The sequence below is a fragment of the Leishmania infantum genome, chromosome 31, assembly GCF_000002875.2.
Source record: "Leishmania infantum JPCM5 genome chromosome 31".
Taxonomy (NCBI): Eukaryota; Euglenozoa; class Kinetoplastea; order Trypanosomatida; family Trypanosomatidae; genus Leishmania; species Leishmania infantum.
Window position 1 is genome coordinate 438,498 of NC_009415.2, and position 19,160 is coordinate 457,657.

At 58.8% G+C, this 19,160-nt stretch overlaps 7 protein-coding genes across 7 annotated transcripts; all 7 read right to left on the reverse strand.

Annotated features, from left to right (window-relative positions):
• Positions 1-591: 591 nt before the first annotated feature.
• Positions 592-1,527, reverse strand: LINJ_31_1150 (putative monoglyceride lipase; the record flags this gene model as incomplete). Its single annotated transcript, XM_001467371.1, has 1 exon — positions 592-1,527. The coding sequence occupies one exon, from the start codon at positions 1,525-1,527 to the stop codon at positions 592-594; it is 936 nt and encodes a 311-aa protein (XP_001467408.1).
• A 665-nt stretch (positions 1,528-2,192) lies between these two features.
• LINJ_31_1160 (conserved hypothetical protein) lies at positions 2,193-5,516 on the reverse strand (the record flags this gene model as incomplete). The annotated part of the gene is made up of 1 exon (XM_001467372.1): positions 2,193-5,516. The coding sequence occupies one exon, from the start codon at positions 5,514-5,516 to the stop codon at positions 2,193-2,195; it is 3,324 nt and encodes a 1,107-aa protein (XP_001467409.1).
• Positions 5,517-8,483: 2,967 nt separating this feature from the next.
• Positions 8,484-10,373, reverse strand: LINJ_31_1170 (hypothetical protein, unknown function; the record flags this gene model as incomplete). The annotated part of the gene is made up of 1 exon (XM_001467373.1): positions 8,484-10,373. The coding sequence occupies one exon, from the start codon at positions 10,371-10,373 to the stop codon at positions 8,484-8,486; it is 1,890 nt and encodes a 629-aa protein (XP_001467410.1).
• A 1,125-nt stretch (positions 10,374-11,498) lies between these two features.
• LINJ_31_1180 (hypothetical protein) lies at positions 11,499-11,864 on the reverse strand (the record flags this gene model as incomplete). Its single annotated transcript, XM_001467374.1, has 1 exon — positions 11,499-11,864. The coding sequence occupies one exon, from the start codon at positions 11,862-11,864 to the stop codon at positions 11,499-11,501; it is 366 nt and encodes a 121-aa protein (XP_001467411.1).
• A 2,569-nt stretch (positions 11,865-14,433) lies between these two features.
• Positions 14,434-14,772, reverse strand: LINJ_31_1190 (hypothetical protein, unknown function; the record flags this gene model as incomplete). The annotated part of the gene is made up of 1 exon (XM_001467375.1): positions 14,434-14,772. One exon carries the CDS (start codon positions 14,770-14,772, stop codon positions 14,434-14,436), a length of 339 nt encoding a protein of 112 aa, XP_001467412.1.
• An 851-nt stretch (positions 14,773-15,623) lies between these two features.
• On the reverse strand, positions 15,624-16,112 carry LINJ_31_1200 (hypothetical protein, unknown function; the record flags this gene model as incomplete). The annotated part of the gene is made up of 1 exon (XM_001467376.1): positions 15,624-16,112. One exon carries the CDS (start codon positions 16,110-16,112, stop codon positions 15,624-15,626), a length of 489 nt encoding a protein of 162 aa, XP_001467413.1.
• A 1,148-nt stretch (positions 16,113-17,260) lies between these two features.
• LINJ_31_1210 (hypothetical protein, unknown function) lies at positions 17,261-17,653 on the reverse strand (the record flags this gene model as incomplete). Its single annotated transcript, XM_001467377.1, has 1 exon — positions 17,261-17,653. The coding sequence occupies one exon, from the start codon at positions 17,651-17,653 to the stop codon at positions 17,261-17,263; it is 393 nt and encodes a 130-aa protein (XP_001467414.1).
• Positions 17,654-19,160: the final 1,507 nt, after the last annotated feature.

The following is a 19,160-nucleotide window of genomic DNA, read 5'->3' on the forward strand; positions in this document are numbered from 1 at the left end:
CTATAGCATGAGCAAGTCAGCAGATATATGCGCATGCGGCCGAAGCTCACCTGCCTCTGCGGCACTGCAGCTGTGCCCAGCAGCCACGGCAACCAGCTCCGCTCGGCGTCGCTCAATCAGGTGCAACCCCACTGCGGACAGCGCAGGCCAGGTCCGGGGCTGCGCTCGGCAGCACCGCAACGCCGCAGAGGCAGAAGAGACCACCGTGCACGCACATATTTGTTGGACCGTCGACACAATGCTCAGTGAGCTGTCACACACCTGATCACCATCACCACGCGTCGGTCCAGCACAGCCCTGTCCGCCCACACCGGCAGTCCGCAGCCAGCACCCAAGCGCAGGCTGCAGGCTGCTTGGCGTCCCCCACAGAGTTGGTGTAGTGGACCCTTCATGCCACGCGCTGTGCTGGCCGGCATCCTCAGAGGCTGTAAATACAGAATCGGTGAATAAGGCTGCTGAAATCGCCCCGGCATAGTTGACGGAAGTACCCGTTCGCGCCTGCGGTATCCGCCTCGTCCGGCTGCGACGGTTCCTCATCTGGCAGAGCTTCACACCTTCTCCCAGAGAAGCAGAAGGCGGCAAACAAGTAGTTCACCTCGCCCGCTCGTTGATAAACTTCATCACCTCTGCCATCACCTCAGCTCGGCACATCTCCGTCAGTACTTCATGCCCGGCACGGCGGTAGGAGGCCAGAAACTTGTCCTCTGACAGCGCGTTCTTGAAGAAGCTTTTAGACGTCTCTAACGAGCAGAGCTGATCTTCCTCGCCGTGGACAATCAGAAAAGGAAACTTCGACGTTGCCGCAGCTTCTGCGGCGCGATCCTGCGCAATCAGCATCTCATCGACGAAGCGCGCGCGAAGCGTCACGTTGGAGTAAAATGGGTCCTGCTTCACAAGTTGCACGACAGGGGTGTTGTAGCTGACGAGTTCGGGGTTGAGTTTGCGCACCGGCAGCTTCGGGAACCACTGTGAGAGAAAGTGCGCAAGCGACCGCATAAAGCGGGGGACGGGCTTCGACAGCCCGAGGGCCGGGCCGCTCAGCACGACCCCGCGGAAGCCACTTGCGTCCCTCTGCGCCACCAGAGTGGCAATGAGGCCCCCCATCGAGTGCCCCATAAGAAAGGTTGGCTGGCTCTTGAGGGCCGCGTACCGTGTCTGGATGAATACGACGAACGCGCAGACGTCATCGACGAAGTGCGTGAAGCGCTCAACGTATAGTCGCTCGCCTTCGCTGCCGCCAGTGCCTTGATTGTCCATGGAAAACACAACGTAGCCCTCCTGGTTGAGTCGGAGCGCGACGGAGTCGTAGCGGCCGGTGTGCTCGCCCAAGCCGGGCACGATAAAAACGACGCCTTTAGTTGGCGGGGCCGGGCAGCTGCCGCCGTCACCATGCGGCCACCACTCGCTGAAGTGCAGCCACAGGTTCTGCGCATTTTGCATGTAGTGAGGAAAGAGCTGTGGGTCGGGTGGTGCCCGACCTGGAGTGGCGTACTTCAGGCAATGGCCGCCAGAGCAGCAGCACGGCATTGCGTATAACGCGGTATGTGAGAAGGAAATAAAACGAAAAAAAAACGCAAGGCAGGGTCTGTGCAGAGGAGCACGCGGAAGCGCGGAGTTCAGATACCCAAAAGGGCTTGGAGGGGGGCTGCAGAGCTGCGTCGTCAACGAAGGAGCGCTGTTCTCTTCCTGAGCCAAGGCGAGCGCGCTTGTTCGTTGTTTGCGAAGCACATCCTATGCTCATTTCATGCAGTTGCAACGGGCCAATACGATGAAGAGGTGACCGGAGGGGCGGCAGAGGCAAAGCAGAAAGAGAAGATGTGATGAGGTTCCAGCAGCAAGAGGTAGAAAGAGGGAAGCTTGGACCAGAGAGACGTCAAACCGTCACCTGGTGGCATGCGCTGCCTTCCAACGCGTCAATCGCCCCCCCCCCTCCCCCTGTCGGAGTAAATTCGTCGACGCTCAGGAGGAAAGGCGAAGCAGAGAGCATTCATCACGTCGATGATGCCCACCCACCCCACACACACACTTCGTTGTGCCATAGACAGGGGACGCTCGGTGCAGCTGTGCTACGGAAAAACGGCGCTGGGCAAGTGGCACAAAGACACAATGGTAAAGCGAGCCATGAAAAAAAAAAACAGATGTGAGTCGATGGCCCAGTGGCCTGCGTCGTCGCTCGACTGTCGATACCCCTGCTAGAGCTCACCCGCGCCCCTTTGAGAAACAGCCGCCGACGTGGCAGCGCTGACGCAGCCCTCTAGCCACACGGCGAGCTGAGCTATCTGCGCACGCCGCTGCTCCCACTCCAGAAGGCGCCGCTGCAAGTACCGCCTCCTTTTCGATAGCGCCTTTTTGTGGGCCATATCCTTGGTGTGGGGTGCCAGTGCCAGCTGTGATTCGATGGTGGCGAGCTCTGCCTTCTCTGCTGCAATCAGACGTGTGCGGCGCTTGTAATCGCCGAGCGCGTCCCTTGCCCGCGCTCGGAGGGTTGATGAGTCGCTGGTGGAGGAAGGAGAGCACAGTGGGAACGGTGCCGCATCACTCGCTCGAGGTGCAGCGGATGTAGATGAGGAACGCGAGGATGATGAAGTCAAGGAAGAGAGGAGGGTAGTATGCGCTGACTGCACATCCCGTGGCACCTTCCTGTCTGGGGAGGGCACGCCTGTGTACTTCTTACTCCGCGCACACCGACCCGCAAAGCTGAGAGGCACGCGACCTTGTGATAGGATGGCATCGCCGAGGGTCACTGCCGGAGGCCCAACGCACCGCCGCTGCGCTCTGTGGCCGCCATGCCCTCGTGGGTCAGGAGAATCGGCGCAGCCAGGATCCTCGGCGCGGGGGGCGCTACTGGACGAGTAAGTGAGAGGGGCAAGAGGATCTATGTGGCGGTGAATGCCAAAGCCGTAGTGCGTCCGTGGCGACGGCGGTGCTGGAAAGAGTCCCTCAGATAGCAGAGGAACAGCTGGTGAGGGGAGTGCGGCGGGTGCTCCTGGTCCATATTCGCCAGCAGAAAGCTGAGCGGCACCTTCAGCGCAAAACCTACTGAAAGCAGCGCATGAAGGGGACTCGACCGCGGCCGAGACAGCGTCACCTGTCGGAGGCGCACAATGAAGGCTGCAATATGAAGGCATGGCGCTTGCGAGTGGAGTCACAGATGCTGACGGCGGGACAAGGGTGTCCAGAGTCTGCCACCCACTCCTTGTAGCGACAAACCCGAAGGCCCAGCTACCTGGGGCACCGTTTGGGACGGCGTAGCAAGGAACTGCTGCTGGCCACACGTTTGGCGCACCGGCAGGCGGCATGCCTCGGCCAGGCACCGTAGACACCGGAGGCGGCGCAGCTTCCTCCCGCTGATGGACGACATCCGGGCGTGCGGCCGAGCGGTCACCCGCGCTGCTTATGCGCGGAGTCGCGCACTGCAGTGGCGTAGGCGCCTCGCAGCTGGTGCCCACACCAACATCCGCGCGCACCGGCAGAGCGCACGCCCCCATTCGGCCGCTCGCGTCCGTCGAACGCCAAGAGCTCGTCACGTCCTCGTACGAAGGCGGCGGTGGCAGCAACACCTCCATGTCGGCAAGATGCTCAGCGGCTGAGGCTGTTATCGGCCGTGTCGTTCCCGCCGCCTCACTTGGGTTTGACCTCCGGTCAGGCCCAAGAGGCGCCTCAGGGGACGCTGCAGGGACGCTGAGGCCCCTCGTGGGAGCGTGACGGGGGTGGTGAAGGGGGATCGGTGGTCGAAGACGCGTTGAGGAGGTCCCCGATGTCTTTGTGGAGACGTCGAGGGTACTCTTCTCATTCGAGGCGATGTTAATGCTCTTCGGCTTCACCACCTCTGCGTCGGCACCTCGGTGCCATGCCTCATACTCCAGCGCATCCGCCAGCCCTGTCGGTGACGCCAGCACGCCGTCCGTGATGTGACGCAGAAACAGGTGCCTCAGCAGGGCCGGTCTCGCGTACCCTTCTGCCACGCGGCGCATTCGCTGAGCCTTCGCGCGACTGAGGTGCAGGGCGCGCCAGCAGCAAAAAGCGGCGCGCGCGGCGTGCGCCTGCACGACAGACTCAAAGAAGAGCTCCGCCATTCGCAGATGCTCACGCCTGGTTCGGCGCCCTCCTAAACGACCGCGCCAGTGCGCAAGGCATCGACGCTGCACGTGCGGCGAGTGGGTTTCCCTCTCCCACTGCAGTCTTATCAGACAAAGACGGCCTAAGAGGGTCCAGCTCTTGTAGTACCTCTGAAGAAGTCCGCGCCGTGTGTGCCTCGACTGAAGAGACGCGCACGTGACCTGAAGCCACCATACGTACCATCTCCGTCGAAGAGCCTTCTCCGCGCGCATCGCCACGGTTGATAGGGCACTTTCGCACTTGCGCAACTGGAACGCGCGGCGCTGCATCGCCACTCGCAGCCACTGAACCCACGCATAGAGCAGATGCAGTTCATCGCAACGACTTTGCTGAGCTGCAGTCCACGCGACGGGCGTGTGAAGCATCAAGACGCTCGCCAAGAGGCGGCCCTTTTGGCGTTGAAGGGCAAAGTGCCGCCAGTCGCGAAATCGCGCATCTCGTAAGTTATCCGCCGACGCCTGCGCCGCTGCCCGTGCGAGGGCCCGATGTGCTGACGTGCGATGCCACCGCTCGAAGCACTGCCGGGTGAGAGCCGCTCCCGTCCTCACCTGCATCTCATCGAGTATTCCCCGCAGCCTCCTTCGCGCGTCTTTCCACCTCTGCCACGCAACAAACGCACGGCGGCGAAGATGACGCGCGCGCAGTGCCTCGAGCATTCTTCGCTGCTCCGCACATGTCACGCGTCGATCATAGCGCCACTGCCACGCGCGGAAGAAGAGGTACAAGAGGTTGCGCTGGTAGTAGCCCTCGGCGAAGCATTCGCGACGCAGGCGCTGCTGCGCATGGCGTGCTTGCTGCACCTGCCATTGCATGAAGCACTGCTGTAGCAGTGAGGAGCGATGCACTGCGTGCGCAATCATACGAGCCGCCGCATCAGACAGCACCACCACGCTGTTGTCTCTACCTGCAGAGGTAGGCTGAGAGTAGACATGCTGCGTCCATACACCCTGCACCGGGGACGTCGTCGGCGAGCCAGTTTCGCTCCCGTCGCCTTCCTCGGGGTGAACGCTGCCGGCAGCGGATGAAGCACGCCCGCTACCATCTCCCGCGACGACTCTCAACACTGGCCGTTCTGGTAAAGCCGAAAGCGCGATGGGTGTCTTCCCATAGTCCTGCCGTCGCTGCAGACGATGCGATTCACCGATCTCTGAGGCGTCCACGGTGACGCCGCCGCAGTTGTCACTTGCGTGCACAGGAGTCTCGCCATTTGAGAAGGAAGACGTTGGGGCGGAGGCGTGGACAGGCTTTGGCGCCTCCAAGACGCGGGCAGCCTCTCCCCCTGATGGCTGCGAGTCTCCCGCGGCTCCCTGCTCAGCTGAAGCGACGACGCCAGCCATCGAAGGCACAGCCGGCAAGTCCTCGAGAACAGGTCGAAGAAGCGGCAGAGGGAACGACATAATGCATCGAGGCAGCTCCTGAGTAAGGCGCACGTGAGCAGGTAAGCTCTATTCCTCGGCGAACAATCACGCCAGTATGTTCAATGGCACTGATGGCCGCTTCAGCGTAGAAGGATCCCCACAGTGAAGAACATGAAGATGAGGAAGCGCTGCAGGCTGCGGCCCTTCTCGCCACTCCCTCTACTCGTAGCTTCTGTGGAACCAGAGGTTATTACGCGTACGCTTGTACTCTATCGCGGTGCAAGATCCATCTGTATCGACGCACATGTCCGTAGTGCCTCTAGACGTGTACGCGCCCTCCCTCCTGTCTGTAGAGTTTTAGAAATGGCGCGAGGCGCGGATATGTGAGCAGCAACGCGCTGACCTCTTGGGCAGCTGAGGCGCAGTACACACCAATAAAGCGAGCCTCGGGCATGTGCACTTGCTCACGGAAGAGGTGGCGGGTAGACGAGCAGGAGAGAGACGAATCGGTAACCGACAGGTGAGGTCGATAAGGGCCGAGGCGCGCAAGGAACACAGAGGTATCGCATCCTAGGCGCGAATAGACGCGCTGAAGACTGCGCATAGGAAAGGGGGCCATCATTGATGGGGCACGGCGCGGCTTCAAAAGACCTCGGAAAGCAGCCGCAGGTGCGCAGCGCACGCCAGAAATGCGGTGCCGCAATGGCCAAGCGCATGCGATCGCAAAACGCGGCGTTGAATTAGACACTGATAAGGCGCGTAGGTAGGGCCCCCACAACTACGCGTGTATAGCACAAGAAAGATAATAATAGAAAAAGAAGAAACATCACGATGACTTTGGTGGTAGAAGGCAGCGTTGGAGAAAGCTACAGAGAAAAGATGATGCGGAGCACGACAGAAGTGGGGAGGGCGCACCAAGTCATGGAGACACACTCCAAAGAAAGGAGAGAGGTTAGCCGAGTGGTGCCCCGACCAATATCCCCTTGCCGATCTCTCTCTTGGTACCGAGGATGACGCTACGTTTCTGTTTCGCCTTACCTTTCCTCGCTACTGCCTTTTGTTGGTTGTTTGTTTGTTTTTCGCTGCTGCTGTTCCCGTGGCGGACGTCCTGCGGGCCGTGAACTGTGCCGACACGCTCATACGCGCTTCGGAGAGCGCTGAACCGTGGAGGGGAGCGAGAGAGGCAGAGATCACCGCGGAGAAGGGGCAGGCGTAGCGTCACGCACTGAGCAGGAGGGAGTCAAATTCAGCAGAGGCCTCGGAAAAAAGGGGTGTCGACAAATCAGAGGAAAGAATAATGGTGACGAACAGGAAAAAGAGAAGTTCGGCTCACAGCCACCCACACAAGAAAAGGAAAAGGTGGGTGCACCTCGAGAGCTTCACAGAAGGAAAGAGCAAGTAGGCGCGCATTCCGCACTTGGCCGATGCCGCATGCGAAGGGGTGGGTCCGTTACAACGCAGACTGCGCACGCGATACGACTTGGCGCCGTCTGCAACATCGATATGTCCACCACAAACGTCGCCACGAAGAATGAATTGTATGTGCACTCGTATCTGTGAAGGGGTTGCAACGCACTCACGCGCCAGCGCCACACGAAAAGCGGAGGATGCCAGCCGAGGCACAGACGGAGACGAAGAGAAAGAAAGAGGCTGCAGAGGCACGAAAAATAAAATAAAAGGAAAGGAACGAGTGAGAAAGAGAACACGACGAGAGGAGAACGAAGAGAGAGTGCGTCAGACAACTGCACGCTTGCACGTACACATCTATGCACACACAGAAATATATGTATGTATACCTGGACATATGTATACCGCGCAGTGGTGGGGAGGAGGGGGAGGGCCGCACGTGAGCCAGTGTGAGAGAGAGGCATCGAAGACTAGCCATAAAAGCTCATGCTTTTTTTTTGTCTCTCTCTCTCACTGACTGAAGCTCCCGAACACTCACACTCAAACGCCTGTGAGGAGACAGACACGCAGACCGAAGCAGTTGGCGGGACTTCCGAACCATGGAATCAAAAAACCTCCTTCGTGAAACAGAGGATATCAAAAAGCCGGCTGAGGAGGTGAGAGGAAAGGAGAGAGAGGGCGAACATGGGCAAGACAACCATGAAGAAAAAAAGAAGCTTCAAAAGACGGTCCGTCCATAAACGACTGGGCTGACCACCACAGGAGGCAGCACACCAGGCAGATTCGGCTGAGGAGAGGAACACGAAGGTCCTTTTGCGTGCCATGACACGAAAAAGAAAGGAGAAAGTAGGCGTTCGGGAATCTGTATACGCACAAAACAAAAAAAAGAGAGACGTTTTCGTGCATTCCAGTCAGAGGCTCGTTCCATGCGGTGCACGTGAAAATGCACCACGTAGTGTGCGTGCACCAAGCTCAGCTCAGTTCCTGCCGCGGAGGGCGACGTGGAACGCAATAAAAAGAGAGAGAAAGAGAAGGGGGAGGGATTGGTAAGCGCCTCCAGCTTGGACGAGCGAATGACGTACCCACGCACGCAGACCTCTCGCTCCTTCACACAGTCGCGCACACAGGGGCTCAACGTTTACATCAGAGAGAGACAGAGGCACAAGAGGAGTTTATCAAAGAAGGGGGAGTGAGGCAGATAAACAGATAGCCGCAAAATAATAATAAAGAAGAGCGATGGCGAAGTGACTGTGGGGGCTCTGGCGGCGTGGGGAGACTCAAGAGACCTCGAACGGAATGACGGTGTAAGAGAGAAAACAATAACACAAAAACAAGGGACATCCGACATGAAGAAAACCTCAAGTATAAAGGGAACAGCAGACACACGTGAGCACAAACACGTGCACACCGACATCAGCACAGCCGTTACGGGTGAAGGGTGAGGGATAACGAGCGCGGCGAGAGTGAGGTGCCGGCTGCGTATCGGGGGGGCCCGTCACCGCCGTTGGAATCATGCAGTCCCCATGGAGAGAAACACCCCGTGTAAGTGCGCTTTTTCGATATGTGCACTCACGCTCTCCAGCAGACCCTGCAGCGTCTTCACCACATCGCTTCTTGCGGGCGCGCCTCTGTCGCAAGCACCTGTTCCAGTGGCTGACGCAGCAGCGCCTCCGCCTCCTGGCGCAGAACGCGATGCTGCAGGAGTCGGAGGCTTGACCGCTGCGTCACTGCCGTGTCAATGTGCATGTCGCCAACGCCGCCGACGGGCCCAGAGAGCATGAGCAAGCGCTGTCGGAGGGGCTCACTCCGGCGGCGGCGCACACAATGACCGCCGGTGCTTTCGTTGCGCGTGTCGAGCTCGCGGTTGCAAACACAGATGATGCAGTTCTGATTCGCCGCGCTCAGGTCGATCTCGCGCAGGGATCTCACCCTCGCCAAAGAGGCAGCCGTGCGGAGGCGGACGCAGTTTCTGAGGTTCACGTACTGCAGCGATACGCTCTCAGATAGCCCCTCGAGGTCGTCTACGCCGCTGAAGGACGCGTCCACGGAGGTCAGTTTCAGCAACTCGCCTAGCGGACTCAAGCTGTGCAGCTGCTGGCACTCGCGAACGGTAAGGTGACGCAGCTCGGGGGCGCACTGCGGCAGCCCAGAGAGCGAGACCAAGCTGCTCTCACCCACGTCCAGCTCCTCGAGTTGAGAGAAGGAGGAGGCGGGCGACGGCATGGTGATGCTCAGAACGGGATAGAGTACGGTGCCAGCTGGAGGCGTGGAAGCGTCACCTGTCAACGTTAGCTTATTAGCAGCGGAAAGACTCACGTGCTCGTCAACGATGGCAGGTGCCGCCACTCTGTCCAGAAAAGCCCTTGAGATCTCAGTAGCAGCGACACCGCCAGGGGGTTTGAGCAGCGCGGCAGACGTGTCCATCGCGTGGAACAGCTCATGGATGGAGTGGCATCCGCGCAGACACAGCCGGCGCAGCTGTAAACATTGTTTCAGGCTTTCCAAATCTCGCACACCGGAATAGCTGCAGTCGAGGTCGCGTAGGTTGGGAAGCGTTGCCAAGTCCCCCACGTGCAGGACCGCGCCGCACCAGCGCATCGACACGGAGGTCAGGCGCCTGCATGCCGAGTAGTTCCCACGCGCGTCCAAAACGCGGCAGTCAGACAGACGCAGCTCATTCAGCTCCCGCAGCTGCGACAGCGCTGCCAGAGAGTGCAGAGAGGCGCAGCGACAGAGGCTGATGCGTTTGAGGCCCGACAGCGGCACTAGCGGCTCGAGACTCGTGAGAGCCCTCACGTTGTGCAGCCGCAGAACAGAAACACTCGTCAGTGAGGGCAGCGGAAGGGCCAGAAACTGTGTAAAGGACTCGAGCTTCTCGAGGTGCGTAAGCTGCCCAATGAGCTCTATGGCTGTTTTCGACACTTCCTTTCGATTTGGTGTTACGATGAGCGAGCGCAGGCATGAGATGCCGACGTCGGTGCGCTGAAACGGCGGCTGGGTGAGGATACGCAGGATGCTCTCAAAGCCCGCCGGCGGCGCTTTCGTTGCCGTCGCGGTCGCGGAGGGAGTAGACGGCAAAGGTGGGTGGTAAGACGCCTCCCGCTTCACGTTCACCTCCATGGTCATGGGCTTGCCATCCTCGGTGAACGGCCGCGTCAGCCACCACCCCAGCTGCCGCAGATCGGCCTCCAGCTCTTCCTCCGCACCTGACAGGCTGTGGTACTCATAGTTCGTCGTCCAGTCCCAACACACATAGAGGTCGCTGCGGTGGTGGGCGGATCCCTCTGCTACACGAGTGCCGGCTACTGCTTCGCGAGCGTAGCGCAGGTAAGGATGTGCGGCGGCGCAGCAGATGGATGGTATATGCGGTGTGTACTGCAGCATATCGGTGACCGCTGCTCTGGACAGCTGCTCTATCGAGCGCCTCGAGCCTCCCACACCCACTGCAGACGTGGCGGCCGCACTCATGCCTGCACTCCCCTTTGCCATTGGGGGTTGGGTGCACGTGTGAAGCACGCCAGTCGTCGCCTTCTCTTTTTCGGCGTCCCAGCGACGGTAGTGGGGAGGGAGGAGGGGGGAAGTGGAAGGAGGAGCGGCGGCAACGAAAAGGAGAAAAGATAAAGCCGAGGCAGCTTCACGAGTTTTGGCTCCGCGTAGATGTCTCACGCGTCGTGATGAATGCTCATGGATGGAGGTGCCCACTGAAAAGGAGATACGGCGGCGGAGGCAAGAAGACATGATAAGCAGCAACAAGACGCACATGGTAAGCCATAGGTGCTCAAGAGGTGCGTGTGCAAGTGATGCGATGGTCGGATTTTGCCCCTGCTAATACTGTTGTTGTGCTTTTCGTTTCGGTTCGCTCATTGAGTCGCGAGTGCAGCAGAGACAACCGGGAGGGGGAGGGCGTGAGATCTTGGCCCCTCTCAACGTAGCAAAATGTGCTGGTCGCTCACGCCGCTCGTTGTATTCTGTTTCTGTCTTGCTCCATCACGAAATAGCACACGCTTCAAAGAAGAAGTGATCACTGCCCACCATCGGATGTGCACACACGCACGGTGGAGCCCTCCCTTCCCCCACCCCACCCGACGCGTACAGAGATCGCACATTGCAGGCGTCCATGAAGAGCTGCCTGTCGCTCGCAAGCAGAGGCACACAGGAGAAAACGAAAACGCCAGTGGAGAAGGCAAAACGAGCCGAAACGATACGTAACCCAAGAAGAGGAGAGGGGGGAGAGCGAACAAAAAAATAAGGGGTGCTGGTTAGTTGATGGGGCAGTTGGATAGAGCAAAGTGGGCTTGGGTGCATGTCGTCTTTTCTTCCACTCGTCAGCCGCTGGAAATCGGGGGGAGGGAAGCACTTCTCGGACGTATTCGCCGTCGTCAGTTGCTGGATGGATGGATGGGTTGTGTTGCGCTCTATCCATCGACCCTGGCCGTTGTGTGGGACGCCTTGCGAATGGGGTGCACAGAAAAGGAGATGGGGGAAGTGCGGAACCAAAACACGTTCTTGGCGCTTGAAGTAGAGCGCTCCAAGCAACCAAGGCGAGGGTGGTTTCCTGTCGAGCACGAGCAGAGCGAAGCGTCTGAGAACGGGCGCTCTCTTTTTTCTTTTCATTTACCGACGACAGAGCACTGCTGCTGTGGCGCTTGCGCCGGCGATCCCGAACACTAACGCGTTCCAGATCATCTGTGCATAGCGGCCATCACCGCCATGTCCATTCAGTGGTGCCTCCGTGGCAGCAGCAGAAGATGGCATGATCCGTCGCGGACCTGCCGGAGCACCCTCCATCCACTGCTCTAGGAGCTGCACTGCCGTGTCGGAGTGCCTCGCGTCCACGAACGCCTGCGTGATGTCTTGGTTCACGTACTGCAGAATAAGTTGCTGCCCGCCCGGGTGCACGCGCAGGATGAACTCCACCGGCACGAGATAGTGGCTGTTCTTGTACGAGACGCGCACGCACGGCTCATCCGTGGGTGGCATAGCGACAGCTCGCCGTTAAAGCTGCTGCACAGAAAAGGGAGACGAGCTTGAGGCAGGGACGGCCGGTGGCACGACTAAATGGGTGCCGTCTTGGCGGCGCAGGAATGCAGTGGGCCTACGTGGCAACGAGTGCACGTGTCGAGGTTTGCTTCGAACGGTGTAAGAGTACAAAGACGCTTCTTCCTTCGGCTGTCGTCGAAGTGGCCAGCAGCGAGAAGCGAGTATGGAAAGGAGCGATCAGAGGTTGAAGAAGGGAGCGAGAGAAACAGGCAACCATAAGGAGCTCGCTCAGCACGCGCACGGAGGCGGAAGAGAGAAGAGGAGAGGTGGAGAGCTATGCAGGCATCATAACGGTATCAACGCAGGTGGGAGGAAGAGAGATGCTTCAAGCATAGGGCGTGGATTCAGTCAAGCCGCACTAAAGCTGCAAGAAACTTTCCATGAGCGCTCTGCCTCGCTCTTCCCTCGTTCGTTCAGAATCGAAGGCGAGGAAAAGGTGCTCTTCCGTGTCCTTGCTTTCTTCATCGTAGTAGCTTCCTGCTTTAGCAGGGAGAGGGAGGGCGGCGGAGCGCTTGAGAGGGAGAGCAAGTCGGCGAGAGGAAAGGAATCAATACATGCGTACGCGTATATAACTAAGTAGCTCTCTTTGCTCTGTTATAGCGCGGGCGTGGGCGACTGTCGGCTCGTACGCGAAAAGATGGCTGTCGTGTGCATGAGAGCGAAGGTGATACGTATCAGGGTGTGGCTGGCGGTGGGGGCAGTGTTGAAAGCGCCAAAGACGGAGAGAGTGGAAGAGAGGCAAAAGGGAAGGGACGGAGGAGGTGGGGCAAGAGAAAAGCACAGAGGCGAGGTGGGAGGGGCCGTTGTGGCCTAATCCGCTCGACTAGAGAAGTCCGACACATCGTCACCCACATAAAGCGAGTAGAACGATGATGAGTGGTGCTGCTCACGTTGCGGGACGAGTTCATGCACCTGGCCAAGACCCCTTCCACAGCATCGGCTTTATCGCTCCCGCCGGCCGCTGCCTTCGTTACAGCTGCGGTGGGCATGTTCCTTTTCGTCCGTCGCACTATTAGGCAGGTTATCTTTTTCGAAATAGTCCCGGGGCGCTGACGCAGAGACACTGAGGGGGACAAGCGATAAAGGCTTGGTGGAGCGGAGCAGAGCAAGGGCGCTGTGGACGGCCAGTGCATTCACGCCTTCTATTTCTTTCCTTACACGGCAGGGCCACCCACGCCTCCCTCCCTCGTGCTGCCCTGTCGTGTCTTTCGCTCGCTGCATTTTTTTTGTGCTGTAGATGACTACACAAACCTTCGATGAGGCATGAATGCGTACGAGCGGGGCGCAGCTCTGTGCCATCGGAAAGAAAACCCGAACAAAAAAGATAAAAACTCACGCACACAGAGAGGGGGGAAACAAGAGCACGCGTCGTACAAATATAAAGGAAGAGTTCAACGCTGTCACATGACTGCGCGCATCGTCGCCTGCCCTGCCCCGCTTTTGTACCGCATCACCACGCCACTCCCCCTCCATCCGGACGTGCAAGAACTCCAATCGAGTGCCTTGCGAAGCAGGAGCGGAGCAAGGGCATCGACACATCAATGGACGTGACGCAGGAACAAAAAAGACGAGCGCATCATCGCAAAACCTGAAAAGGAAGACATGCGAATAGGAAAAGAAAGAAAAGAGGCGCACGCTCGCTGATGACCGCATTTCTCTGTTCCTGCTCCGCACGTGATGAAGTACCGCCCAGCCCCCCTCCTTTCTCCGTCTCCCGCCAAATGCAGCGAGAACAAGGAACGAGGCGTCAGCGGACGGGCATCTCGTTCTGTGTCGCTGCGATCTCCACTGAAAGACCGTCACGCTTCCTTCTCCGCTCGCGGGCGCAGAAAGGACAAGCGGAGAAAGCGCATGTGCCGACGTACAGGGCCACGCCTGCGCACTTGTGCGAGCGCGTGGCACACCCCATCACAGCGGTGGTGGTAAGGGGGGTCACATGGGAGAGGAAGGAGAAGAGAATCGAAAAGACGGGGAGACAAAAAAAAGGGCAGGACAAAGAGGGCGGGTCGGCGCCGTGTTGTCTCTGGCGAGGGATCAGAGGAGACGCAGGCGGGGATCAAGAGAAACCTCAACAGGGAAGGCGGTGAGACGGGCAAGAGAGAGACGGAGAGAACCGACAACCTGTTATATATATATATAAGAGAGGCTTCCCCGTCAACTGTGCCGGCATCACGTCTCACGTAGTGTGTGCGTGCCTGCGCGTTGCGTTCGATCTAACTGAAGAGAGAACGCGGACACGGAATCGAGGAGGCAGAAAAAAACGGCAACACGGCGCATAACGAAGAAGTGGAGGCAACAAAACATAGTAGTAGAAATATTAGGTTACACATCATACACGCACAGAGACACACACACACAAGGTGGGAAGGGGGCTCTGCCTTGGTCACGCTCCTTGCGCCGATGCGGAGAAGACATAGCAGTGGGCGTTTCGCAAAAAAAAAACTCTTTGGGGGCTTCTGATGCGCTCGTGTGCATCGATCAAAATGAGTGCACACCAAGCTGCCCCTTCCTACGAGCTCTTGCGAAGTACCACGGCGGCCACAACAGCGGCCACGCTGAAAGCGATCGCTGTGCTGCGCCAACGCCACTCATCCTCCTCGGCGTGGCGCGCCTCAGCGCGCTTCAGCAGATCGGCTTTCTCTGTCGCGGAAACGTCGGCGCACCACTCCTCCAGCATCTCCATGGCGTCGTTCGAGTGACCGGCTTCCTCAAAAGCCTCCGTGATGTCCTTGTCTGCCAGCGCCATGAGGACGGCCTTGCCGCCCGGGTGTTCCTTCGTCACGAAACTCTCGGGGACCATGTAGTTCTTCCCCTTGAAGATGAAGTGCAGTGAGCTGATGGCGGACATGCTGATCTGTTCGTGAGGTGGAGCGGTTGGAAAAGCAACTAGGGGTGACGAAGTGCGCGGCAAGAGAAAAAATGGAAAGTAGCAAGTTTGAGCGTTCGGAGGTGGTGTTGTGCGGATGCTGCAGCTGGTGTATGGTGTGTGTGTGTGTGTGTATGGGGGGGGGGGGGGCAACGGAGAAGCAAGCGTCAGAGGTAAGATAAAGTAGAAGAAACACGAAGCGTCTGCTCGTTGGACACGGGGAAGGGGTAGCAGAGTCAGAGGAGCCGCGGAGGTCGGATCTCGCTGTCGGTGGAGGCGTTCACTGCCGCTTCGCTTTCAGCTCCCGTGTAAGCACGCAACAGAAGACAGCAGCGCCTGGGAAGAGGACGGAAGAGGGATAGGGAGAGGGGCACGCACGCGAAGCAAGCTAGCGTGAGAGCAGAGTCACCGGGCCGGGTGAATTCAAACTACCTCGGCTTCGTGGAGGGCCTACAGGAAAGCCAACAACGGCAAAGAAATATACATACCGATGCAAGTGTGGTAACCTCTTTTTTTACGTCCGCTTCCTGCAAGGCAGCGCCGTGAGCACAAGGTGGGGGAGGGTGGTGGCAAGACAGCAATACGACGAGCCGTGCGGGTGCCGGAAGCACACTTATGCGACATGTGTTGACAAGCAAACGCTTAGGGGCTGTGCCGGGGAACGAGAGAAACGCGACGAAGCGGGCGCAAAATCTCGCCCCGGAGTGGACGCCAAACGGCAATGGGAAAGAGGACCACAGTAGCTGCCATCCCGGATACAGAGGCCCGGGAATGCGATGCGCTCATGTGAATATCGTCCATCAGGGATAGTGTGCCGCCGAACTCGAGTAGCATCACCTCCTCTTGGGGACTCGAACGTACACAAGCGTAGCAGATGCCATCAAAACAGCCACTGCGGCAGCAGTGGCCGCGACAGGCACGAACAGCTTCGACTTCGAGGGCTCGCTAGCGGTTGTTGGTGCGGTAGCCGCTGGTGCCGTCGAGACTGTTGGTGTTGCTATACGCACTGCGGGGGTAGCTGCAGCCGCTGGTGGTGACGCCTCCGTGGCTGGCCCCGCCGTCTTTGCCCCCTCCTGCGCCGGGGAAGCCACCGCGGTCGGGTCAGGCTGGATGCCAAGGTCATACTCCTCATCCAACCACTCCTCGAGCATGTCCACGGCATTCAGCGAGTGATCAGCGTCCTCAAATGCGTCCGTCATGTCCTTGTCGACGTAGGGCATGATTTCATCGCTTCCACCAGGGTGTTCATTGTCGATGTAGTCCTTCGGAATCAAGTAGCTCTTGCCCTTGAAGAAGAAGCGGTAGCGAATATTCTCTGGCATTGCGTTACTGTCTCAGTGGCGGTCACACTAAAGATCGACGTGTGGGCATGTAAAGGCACCGGTGCACGAAACAGTTAGGCGCTGCCGGCCGGGGATTATGTGCGCACCGACAGATTGCACTGTAGATGTGCGCGTGTGTCTGTCTCTGCGACACGTGTGCCATGGGGTTCGAGTGAGCAGCGACGCATTCGCAGACAAATCAGCAAGATGTAAGATCAACGGAGGGGGCACGATCCAGGGTTTGCGTGGACAGCGTCAGGTCTGTAAAGAGAGGCGTGATGCAGGGGGCCGCCACATGCCCGTCTCTGTGTGCGCTCCAGCTGCAAACCGAGGAAGCGCAGTGGCTACGAGACGTGTGCGAGACTAAAGTGCCAGATGGACACACGTGGGGTTTTGTGGCGCGACTGTGGCCACACACAATGAGAAGCAAATGGGCGCTCTGAGCTCCTGGCAGTGGCGAAGAGGAACGCAGGCAGAGGCGGGTGTCGCCACCTCCGGCAGGCCCGTTCTTCCAATGCGAAAAAGGATCAGCAGCCTCTTTTGTTTTGTGTGTGCGTTCTCATTCGTGGGGGGTATTCGCCGGACACGTCCAGCGAGAAGCCAAACCGAGCGATGAAAGGAGGACGAGAAAAGGCGGAGCGCGACGGAGCCCGCGAGCTAAGAAAACGGAAAGACAGCTCAGTCACTCGAGTGTACGGGAAGAGTGCTTACGCGCGAGAGGAGAGAGAGAAGGGAGGTGGAGACAGCCAGCAGCGTCTAAAACACATCAATGGCCGCGTGGCTCGCTCCTTGACTGCATCTGGGTGTATGCAGGCATTCGTGTGCCACGTAGAGCGGCGTCGCAGCCGCTCTCTCCCTCTCGCGTCACAAGATGTGCCCGGTAAAAAAAAAAACGAAAAAAAAAGAGAAGAGCGCGCAAAGAGGCTCACACGCGCAAGTCTGTGCGCAGGAGAACGATCGTTGATGAAGTAGTTGGCTGGTGAGGTAGAAGCAACACACTCAGAGAAGGAAATAGTTGTGTATGCGGGCAAAGGAAGAAACGGGCAAGGTGAGTAGTCGATGGCACGGAGACACACCGTCTATAAGGAGCTGCTGAAAGTAGCCTCCCTGCGGCCCCGTGTGGCAAGGAGCGTACACTACCAATTCTGCTACGCAGACCGCTGTTTACAGCGCATGTACACAGCCACCATCACTGCAATCACACTCAGCAAACTTCCGGCCCGCACACACCAGTTCCAAGTGTATTGGTCGGGCCCCTCGCACGCCTTCTCGCACAGCAACTGCAGCTCTTCTATGGAGATGGACTCATCCAGAAACTTCAGCAGCGTGCGCATCGCCTTTTTCGAGTGACCTGCTTCGTTGTACGCCTGCGTAATGTCACGGTTCGCGTACGGCAGCAGCAGCTTCTGCCCGTTGGGGTGACGGCGCACAAACGACATGGGCACGCGGTAGGTGCGGCCCTCATAGATGTGCCAGATGGACTCCCCCGCCCCGTCCGTCACCGTTCGCGGCGTAACAGTGTGTGTCGCGATGCTCGTCATGTTGGGAAGCTCTGATGAAGTCACGGTTCCAGAAGCAAGTAGAAAATGTATCGGAGAGCGATACCAAGAGGAAGAGAGACCTTCGCGAAGAGAGCCGAGAAGAGACTCGGCGTCTGTGCTACCTTTCAAGCGAAGGAAGGACGGTCAGCTACACAAGAGAAGTCGCTGGCGAGTGTGCGTGTATGAGTATGCGCGTGTGAAGATCCGGACGCGTGCACATTCAGAACACTTAACCGGCGCGTAAGTAGAAGGATTGCAAGAGCAGAAATGTGGTGCGAGTGTGACGCAGCAGTGGCGCGTTGGAGCGATGAGTAAAGAATAAAGTGACGTAGAGGCGCACGGAATCCGCAGAAAGAAGAGCGAACGGTATTTCATCACATCAGTGAGACCACCAGCTTGAGAGCGGCGTGCTCAGCTGCGCAGGTCTTTGTCTGCTGCCCATGGAGCTGGCCACAATGAAGGCTGAAAAAGGAAAGTCAACCGTTATGCACCGCTGCGCGAGAACAACGCGCCTACACCAACGCGCCATCCAGTATGCGCGTTAGGAAGACGAGATGCGTGCTTTCAGAGTACGCCGTGCAGAGCGCATTCGAGAAGGAGAAAGAGAGGGAGGCGACGCAAGGCTGCCTCTGCGCCTTTCCCTCGATGGATGCTCCGCCGGTGAGCGGTCCTGCCATGGTCCACTCCTTTTCGTTGCTCGCTCACGTTGAGAGCGAAAAAAAGTAGGGTAGCGGCGGCGGCGCACAGAGTCCATCCCGTCCGTCGTCGCTTCTTTCCGTGTGCAGCGAAGCAGTCGTGCCACAGAGGCAAAACTGCCGCCTGCTCTCAGCCCTCTGTCGCTGTGCGAGTCTTCCGTGGTCAGAGTAAGCAGGAAGAAGATCCTAGGACAGCGGTGGCCGGTGCACTGGATCTCGCACCGTGTCCCAGCATCTGTCGCACCCTAGTTCTGTGGAAGTTGCTGCAGATGACATGCAAGGAGACCCTGCCGCGGGTAATAGCGGAGGTGATGGGGAGCATGGTCGACTGAGGAAAGTCACAGATGCAAACGTGGAGGAAGCAGGGTGTGCACCAAAGCAGATGCGGAGGCCTGCGGGAAGCGCGTGCCCCGGGAAAGGGTGGCCGACGTGGTGGAAGGGGGAGGGGAGTACGGGTGTTCGGTCGCCCTGCGCGCAAAGTCGCATCGTGAACCCGTGGCCCACACGAAACGGCCAAGGAGAGACGCAAAGGAAGATAGTGAAGAAGTCGGTTGTCGCGCACGACACGAGCGAAGAGGGGAGGAGCAGCGCACGGGGCGTGGGGAGAAGCCAGTAGAGGCGCAACCGTCCGCTCTGGGGGAGGGGGGGTGAAGCGGCGAGAGAAGGCGAAAGCCGTTTCCAGCAGCCAAACCCCACACAAAGAGGGAGAGAAGGGTGCACGCACATGTGCAAGAGATCGATATAGCCGGCGGGTGGCAGTCGGATTCGACGTCGCCAAGGCCGTCGTGCGATGCGCCCTTCTCCATTTTTCA